Source organism: Tamandua tetradactyla, chromosome 6, assembly GCF_023851605.1.
Source record: "Tamandua tetradactyla isolate mTamTet1 chromosome 6, mTamTet1.pri, whole genome shotgun sequence".
NCBI classification, from domain to species: domain Eukaryota; kingdom Metazoa; phylum Chordata; class Mammalia; order Pilosa; family Myrmecophagidae; genus Tamandua; species Tamandua tetradactyla.
The window spans coordinates 42,102,519-42,111,045 of NC_135332.1; the positions used below are offsets into that span (position 1 = coordinate 42,102,519).

The 8,527-nt window shown below is 35.2% G+C and overlaps 1 protein-coding gene across 1 annotated transcript; it reads left to right on the forward strand.

Moving 5' to 3' along the window:
* Window positions 1-239: 239 nt before the first annotated feature.
* Window positions 240-1,426, forward strand: LOC143687745 (serine/arginine-rich splicing factor 10). The gene has a single exon (XM_077165001.1). The coding sequence runs from the start codon at window positions 317-319 to the stop codon at window positions 1,103-1,105; it is 789 nt and encodes a 262-aa protein (XP_077021116.1). The 5' UTR covers window positions 240-316; the 3' UTR covers window positions 1,106-1,426.
* The last annotated feature ends 7,101 nt before the right edge of the window (window positions 1,427-8,527 follow it).

An 8,527-nucleotide genomic window follows, 5' to 3' on the forward strand; every position in this document is an offset into this window, starting at 1 on the left:
AAAGTACATAATGAACTAGAACCAAGCCATCGTTCTTCTAATTCTTTTTGTGGCTGATACTCTCACTAGCATCTCAATCTTCTGGCAGTTTTGCCTTTCTCAAAATGAGCACCAGAATTTTCTGTCAAGTATCTTTTTCTCAACTATTTACTGTACTGTCGGGCCTGTGTTTTCAACTGTCCTTGAAGAGCTATACCTGGCTTCTAACTTCACTACTCAAAAAGTTATTGCTGGTGTGTCTGAGGATCCGCCGTAGGAGCCGCAGACGGTTTGTTAAGCCCGTTAGTTCCCGTGGCCTAGACTCTACGCCACCGCCATGTCCCGCTATCTGCGCCCCCCCAACACGTCTCTGTTCGTGAGGAACGTGGCCGACGACACCAGGTCTGAAGATTTACGTCGTGAATTTGGTCGTTATGGTCCTATAGTTGATGTGTATGTTCCACTTGATTTCTACACTCGTCGTCCAAGAGGATTTGCTTATGTTCAATTTGAGGATGTTCGTGATGCTGAAGATGCATTACATAATTTGGACAGAAAATGGATTTGTGGACGTCAAATTGAAATCCAGTTTGCACAGGGGGATCGGAAGACACCAAATCAAATGAAAGCCAAGGAGGGGAGGAATGTATACAGTTCTTCACGCTATGATGATTATGACAGATATAGACGTTCTAGAAGCCGAAGTTACGAAAGGAGGAGGTCAAGAAGTCGGTCTTTTGATTACAACTATAGAAGATCTTATAGTCCTAGAAACAGTAGACCGACTGGAAGACCACGGCGTAGCAGAAGCCATTCCGACAATGATAGATTCAAACACCGAAATCGATCTTTTTCAAGATCTAAATCCAATTCAAGATCACGGTCCAAGTCCCAGCCCAAGAAAGAAATGAAGGCTAAATCACGTTCTAGGTCTGCATCTCATACCAAAACTAGAGGCACCTCTAAAACAGATTCCAAAACACATTATAAGTCTGGCTCAAGATATGAAAAGGAATCAAGGAAAAAAGAACCACCTAGATCCAAATCTCAGTCAAGATCACAGTCTAGGTCTAGGTCAAAATCTAGATCAAGGTCTTGGACTAGTCCTAAGTCCAGTGGCCACTAATAGCTTAAACCATGATATTTTTAGGCATGTATCATTCATTTACTCATAGTTTGGTTTACTTAAATTATCAGGAATACAATGTTGCAATGATGCTTAAACAAAAAAAAAAGACACTTGTTAGTTTTCCCTGTACCAGGCAATGGTTATAATTAAAATGATATGCTGTTGAGAAGCCACTCTTAAGAGTCCAGTTTGTTTAATGTTAATGGGCAGCTACCAATTTGTGGTGTCTCTGTATATTTTTGTAAAGATTCTCATTTTTTTATGCTTGAAGTATTGGTGAAAAGATGTTGGTTGACCATAATTTGCAACATTGTTTTATTCAAGATAAAATTTCATATCCATATTTGGTAGAACTGTTAACCTAGAAGTGTAGCTTGTTAATAAGATAGAATGATACAAAAGTGAGGTTGTAGCCACAGTACAACACTGACTGCTCAGACACATTTAGGTTCAGGGTGGACCTTCAATGTCTTGTCAAGAGGTCTAGGCCCATTATAATAGTTTATTTACAAAGCAGTGTGGAATAGATATTTTGTTATCCCCACTACCTTGGGGAATGATGCCAACTGGGTTAAGTAGCATTTTCAGGGATTTTGAGTTTTTGAAACAGAGCCTTCACTGCTTTTTTTTGGTTTCTGTGAAGATTTGAAACATACGAAACATCAGAAGAACTCACCTTAAATTTGAGCAGGTCTTTGAGGACAGAAGTAATTTTAAGGGGAACGAATGCTGTTTTCTAGTTATCCTAAATTTTAAGGAGCATCGTTGACCATGATAGTGCTTAGTTTTCTTACTGCTATTAGAAGCAAGTAAATTGTTTCAAAGTAGGTTTTGTTTGTGTGTGTGCATAGTGTAAAATAACTGAATTTTGATGCTTCTAGCACTCAGTTGGTTTGTGCATTTGTATCAAAATCTGCCTGCCTCTTTATGAGGGGGGCTTGCTCTTCACATCTCAGTTTATTTTATGTGAGGCAAGTTGAAAGAAGACACTCCCATTACTAGGGGACTCTTGTGGTGCCATGAAATTTTAAATAATTTGGGAGAAAGGATTAGTCCATTTTAAGAAAGAGTCATGTCTCTTGAGTTTTTGATTATCAGTGTGCTCATTGGTAATTAGCACATTATTGTACATGGCAGTACCTGGCTAAAAATAAGGAAATGATACCTTTAACCACTTATCATTTCTATTATTTCTCTGAAAGATCATTTTGGGGGCCATAAAAGTAACTTGATAACATGTCCAATCTCATTTCAGAATAAAAGCTAGCATCTTTAAAAATCTCAAGATTGCTTGCTTGCAGATTTAAGTAAGAAATATTGTGGAAAAACGATTCCTTTTAGAGGATTACTTTTTCATTTTTGGTTTTAGTAATCTAGGCCTGCCTGTAAAGAACAAAAGATGGTTTTTAAATACGGTTTGTGGAATGTGTTCAAAGGATTGATTCTAGAACCTTTGTATATTTGATAGTATTTCTAACTTTCATTTCTTTACTGTTTGCAGTTAATGTTCATGTTCTGCTATGCAATCATTTATATGCACATTTCTTTAATTTTTTTAGATTTTCCTGGATGTATAGTTTAAACAACAAAAAAGTCTATTTAAAACTGTAGCAGTAGTTTGCAGTTCTAGCAAAGAGGAAAGTTGTGGGGTTAAACTTTGTATTTTCTTTCTTAATAGAAGCTTCTAAAAAGGTATTTTTATATGTTCTTTTTAACAAATATTGTGTACAACCTTTAAAACATCAATGTTTGGATCAAAACAAGACCCAGCTTATTTTCTGCTTGCTGTAAATTAAGCAAACATGCTATAATAAAAACAAAATGAAGGAAAAAAAAAAAAAGTTATTGCTGAAGTTCAGATCCTACCTATCATCCTCAGAGGACCTGTCCTATGAAAACCAAGTTATCATCTGTGGACACAGGATCTTTCACTCACGGAATGGCAGTGTACCCCGCTTTCTCTTTGGAATTTTTTTCTGCCACTTAATATTGAATGGGAGACAGGGTTAATGGAACATTTCCAGTTACCAAATCTATTATCAACACCTTGTCCAAGCAGAAACCAGTCTCTGTGTGTCTCCCAGGGGCTGGATTGGCTTTTGAAATATTTTTGTTATTTCTCCTTCTCAATTGTGCCATTATGTAGGATGCTTCTGGTGGAGCCCAATTTAGTTACCACTTTTAACTTGGGAGAAAAGTATGATTTGTCTTAGGTGGACTTTATCTCTGTTTCCTGGCTTAATACTAGCAAACAGACTCAAACCTTAATGGCCTTAATGGCCAATGACAGGGAAGTACTCATCTAAAGGAAATTAGAAATTAGTTAGTAAGACTTTGTTTCATAAAAATCAGCCATAAAGTCAAATATGTACCAAACTATATATTTATTTTTTTCCTGTCTATTTATTCCACTTTCTTGTGCTTTTCCTCTTGTTTACATCCCTGTTTATGGAGTTTATTTTAAGGTCATTAGAGTCCATTTCCAGCTCATCATAATTTTAACTCATCTGTCCCTCATCCTTCATCATGATTTATTTATTTATTTATTATAAGCATCTCTCAAGTTGTCTATGTGTAGAGAAATCTTTTCTGGGCCCTAAAATTATATAGAAATCCTATAAGCCATATTTTATTCTCAAAGAGTCTCTCAGATTATAATGGGAAGACTATACACATGGAAAAAAAATTCTGACCTAAGAGAAATATTTTCAAGGATATAAAGAACAATCAAAAAGAAAACATGCAATGAGAAAAACAAAGGAGACCTTAAACTTGCTGTTCTAGTAGGTCTCTAGTGACATATTTATCCAAAGTCTTACTCAGAGCAGCTTACAGTATTATCTTATTTTCCAAGGGTTTTGGAAAGTAATTTAGCAGCAGGAATTATCAATCTTACTAGGGAACTAAGGCACAGCAAGACTTATTCAAGGTCTCATGATAATTATAGAAATGATACTTAGGGGTCCTGACTCAAAAAGAACTCTTTAAAAGAAGTTATATGTACTCCTCGTTATGCATTTTTAAGATGCTGATGAGTTTTTACTTAGGTTGCCTGTTCTTATTTACTGCAGCATAATAGTACAAAAGCAAATACCATTTTGGTTTTGTTTTTAAAAACAACTAGTGTGACTTTTAAATAGCAGATTTTTGCGTTCTCAAATAAATTATTTGCATCAAATTCATCTGTTCCTCTTCATATGGTATTTCACAAGTGGGTGTACAGCTGACTGCTTTGCAAACTGGAATACAGATTCATTAACAGCTCCAGTGAGAGATGCCTCTGCTGTGTCTGGGCTTCTTGATTGCTACACATAGTGAACATGGCTTCAGTGCAATTATTTAAAGCTCCCTCAATTAGAAATTGCAAGATAGCTGTCATCAGACTTATGTAATGTGGACCAGCCAAGCATCTGGCAGAATCCATATGTGCAACAGACTAAATACCTATAGTATTTTCTCTTCTTGAAGCAAATACATTGCTTTTATAACTAATAGAAAAATCAGAAGTTCCCACTATCTTGGTCTTAAAAATACACATGCAACAAAGCAAATCTCAGAGTAAAATGCACATTAAAAAATATCAGTTAGGAAGTCGATAAAATATCTTTATTTTCATTAGAGTGAAAGTTCAGCATCACTTTTAAGACATGAAATATAAAAATCATGGGGATTGATAGCTTTTGAATAAGTAACAGTTGCTAAGCATAAGGAGTCTTGCCATCTGGAAAGCCTATTTAAAACCCACTCTCTAAGTCATTCTAATATTTCTAAGCAATATTGTATCATATAGTTGAAATGGTAGGAAGCATAAGAGGCCTGGAATTTGGGCCTTGCTGGGCTGTTAATAGATAGTGTAACTTTGGGTGATTCACTTAACTTTTCTTAGCTTCTGTTTCCTAATTTTTAAAATGGTGTTGAACCACGTGCTTTCTAAATTCCATAATATCTTGAGAATAGTGATATTTGAGGCAGTTTTTTAGTACTTGAATGTTAACAGGAATTATCCACTCTTTTCTTTCCACATTAATTAGTAGGTTCCTTCATATAGGTGAGAAGTAAAGCAGTATCTGTACCTGAGTGCAGGAGAGTTCAATAAACATTTTAAAAATCTCTCACTCTCACTTAGAAACTAACAAAAGAGGTTTCTAAAAGTCCTCCCTGATTATCTCGGCAAAGCTACGGTCACTTATGTTAAAAAATCAATCATACAGAAAAACACATTAACAGAGGCCAAAGAGAGTAATAAAATAAAAGTATACTCATCCACCTCTATCAGGAGGAAAGGCAATGTGCTTTATACAACTGAACTGAACAAAAATTAAACTCATGAATACTGGGGCTACCAGAGAGAGGGATTAGTGATCATCTGGAGCTAAGAAGTTTCTCATGTAATCACAGTGGTGACATCAGTCACAAGCGACAGAGTAAAGCATTTATCTTTCATTCCACAAGGTGGTGTGTTTTATGTATAAACTAAGTTGTGGTAGTGTTTTTATTCTGAGTCCAATGATATGCTTTTAAAAAGTTTTCTTATTTTGCCTTGTCTGTACATCCCTCAGAATCCTGCCCATGGGTCTTACAAATTGCCTGATGCCAACGCAGATACATGTACTCGTTCCAAGTTAGTAACACGTGCCGAGATTCTCTACATTGCCCTCAGTGAGCATAGCTTGGGGATCTTGACTCTGATCCCAATGAGAGCTCCAAATGTCTTCCCTCTCAGATCACGTGCTGAGATCAGCTCCCCTGTGGGTTTTTGCCACAGTGGCTTAAAAAATTAAATACGCTTTAGAGAAATAACATGATCTTTTACAGATCATATTATAGGAAATTCGGAATAGGACTGAATGAAGTTTGTGAAATAATATTAGAAGTTATTTAAAACAAAAGTTGAAAATTATTGGCGATAAAGTCACCAATTTTAACCTCCCTAAGATCACTCCGTTGAGGCTTCCAAATACCCAGAATTTCTGTATTTTCCTGTCTTCCATAATCCTTCCTCCAACTAACCCTCTTCTCAGATACATACTCTAGAATGAATTTCAAGATTAAATTTCAAGGCATTCAGGCTAAAGTTGTGCATTTCTCATTCTTTGCATTTGCCTTCTAGGTCTCGGTTTCAGATACATGTGTAAACTGAAGAAGAGCACTTAGTACAGACTTCTACAAAAACTGCAGTGTGTATTTAAAGTACATGGCATTTGCTCATTCTTTTCTCTCACTCATTCATTAAATATTTATTAAGTGCCTTCATTGTTCCAGGCATTGTGTTAGGAATTGAGAATACAAAAAGGGAATGAACTCTTAACAGTAATATTAAAGATAGCATCAAATGTAATATTCAGCAAGATAAATGAGATTAATAACTTTTTATTTCAAAAATAATCTTTATTTCTGATGTTTTCTTCTCTTGTTTTATTTTTTATTTGAATATATTGTTTCATTTATTTTCTGCTCTCCTGACTTGAAGATAGTTTAAGCTAAGGATTATCTATGAATTAAACACCACATCTTACCAGACAACAAGAAATAGCAGCAAATGCTTTAACCATTTTATGAGTGTTTTCATTGTTCTGATTATTACTCCGCTCTAATTTTTGCTTTAAAATAGTTTTAGTGGCAGAGTGATAGTAAATGGAGGGAAACGGCCTCTGCACATCTGTGGGGACTGGAATTTGAGTGTTATTTATTTAGAGAGGATTATAATAGGTATGAGCTCAGAGATCAGGAGACAGTACACACCACAAAAGCAAATAGAATTATTAAGAGGATGCATAATGGAAGGTTTAACTGTGCCTACAACAAAAATGAGTAGTCGCTTTCCACCCTAGGAGGGGCTGGATGTCTTATTAAAAACTGTCCCCGTTCAAATGCAAAGCAAAACCAGTGATCAAATGCATTCATAGCTAGAGATTAGCTCAGATGTTTACCTTCAGCAGTCTTTCTACTCAGGGCATTAAAAATGGCGTGCTAAAATGAAAAAAGCATTCTGTGTGCTGAGAGAAAACGCTGCTGCTAAATGGTAAGGTAATTCTTATTTAAACTAAAATTGTCTCTTTTTGAGTCATCAGAACATACAGTATTGTGCTTAAGCCAATGAAAGGAAGAAAGAATAAAATATTCAGAAGTAAAACATGCCCATACTCACACAGTTTCAAGTTAGAAATGGTTGGTTAATTATTTCATTAAGTTACTGTTCACTCCAAAACTTAACACTTTGAATCTCTGAAGGGCTGAACGAATATTAATAAATTGATTCTTACAATACATTTTAAAGTTTGTTACTATTGTTGATGATATTTCTAAGGCAAAGAAAGAACACATGAATTAAACTGTCCAGCTCAACACATCATTTCAATGAGTGTACATTGGGCTGGAGGGATGACAGCAAGTTCAAGATACCCTTAAGTAAGTTACTGTTATTCTGATTATTGAATATATTCTGATATCCAAGACATGTGCTTCTGAAACAATTAGAGAATAATTCAAGATTGGATATGATTATATACCAAAATAAGTGCTGCCAATCAGAGTAGAGAAGTAGAAAACCAGAACTATAGTCAATCTCAGAGTAAAGGGCTATTTTGCTTCGTGGGACATGGGAGGCATTAATATTTCTTGTCTCCCTCTATACCCTAATTACCTCGATAGTTACACTGAGACTAGGAGTGGGAATTGTTTTCCCTCAGCTAACTCTGACAATTTATTTAACATACCACTCTTGAATTCATAGCAGTTACTTTGGCATCTAACATAACCACCTTACTTGCCAAATTTTCCAAAATCAAGAGACAATGAACCATCCATTCCCCTGGAGTAGATCTTAAAAACTAAAGACATGACCAGAAAGTCAGGCCAGACACTATGCAGTTTCTACATGAGGAAAACCATGCCCCTTTATTTTTTTTTCCTAATTTTAAAATTTGTTACAAAACTACAGTTATGAAAACAGCATGGTACTGGCTCAGGACAGTCATGTAAACCAATGGATTTGAACTGAGAGCTCAGAAATAAACTCTCACATCTGTGGCCAACTGATTTTTTTTATACTTCTATTTTTTTATTAATTTTTAAATTTTAAAAAATATAACAAACACAAACATTCTTAACTTATGATCATTCTGTTCTACATACATAATCAGTAATTCACAATATCATCACATAGCTGCATATTCATCATCATGATCATTTCTTAGAATATTTGCATCAATTCATAAAAAGAAATAAAAAGACAACAGAAAAAAGTTAATACATACCATACCCCTTACCCCTCATTCATTGATCACTAGCATTTCAATCTAAATTTATTTTAACATTTCTTCCACCTATTATTTATTTTTATTCCATACGTTTTAGTCGTCTGTTGATAAGGTAGATAAAAGGAGCATCAGACACAAGGTTTTCACAATCACACAGTCA

Coding starts and splice junctions, on each gene's coding strand:
- LOC143687745 (XM_077165001.1), top strand. CDS start 317: ATGTCCCGCTATCTGCGCCCCCCCAACACGTCTCTGTTCGTGAGGAAC.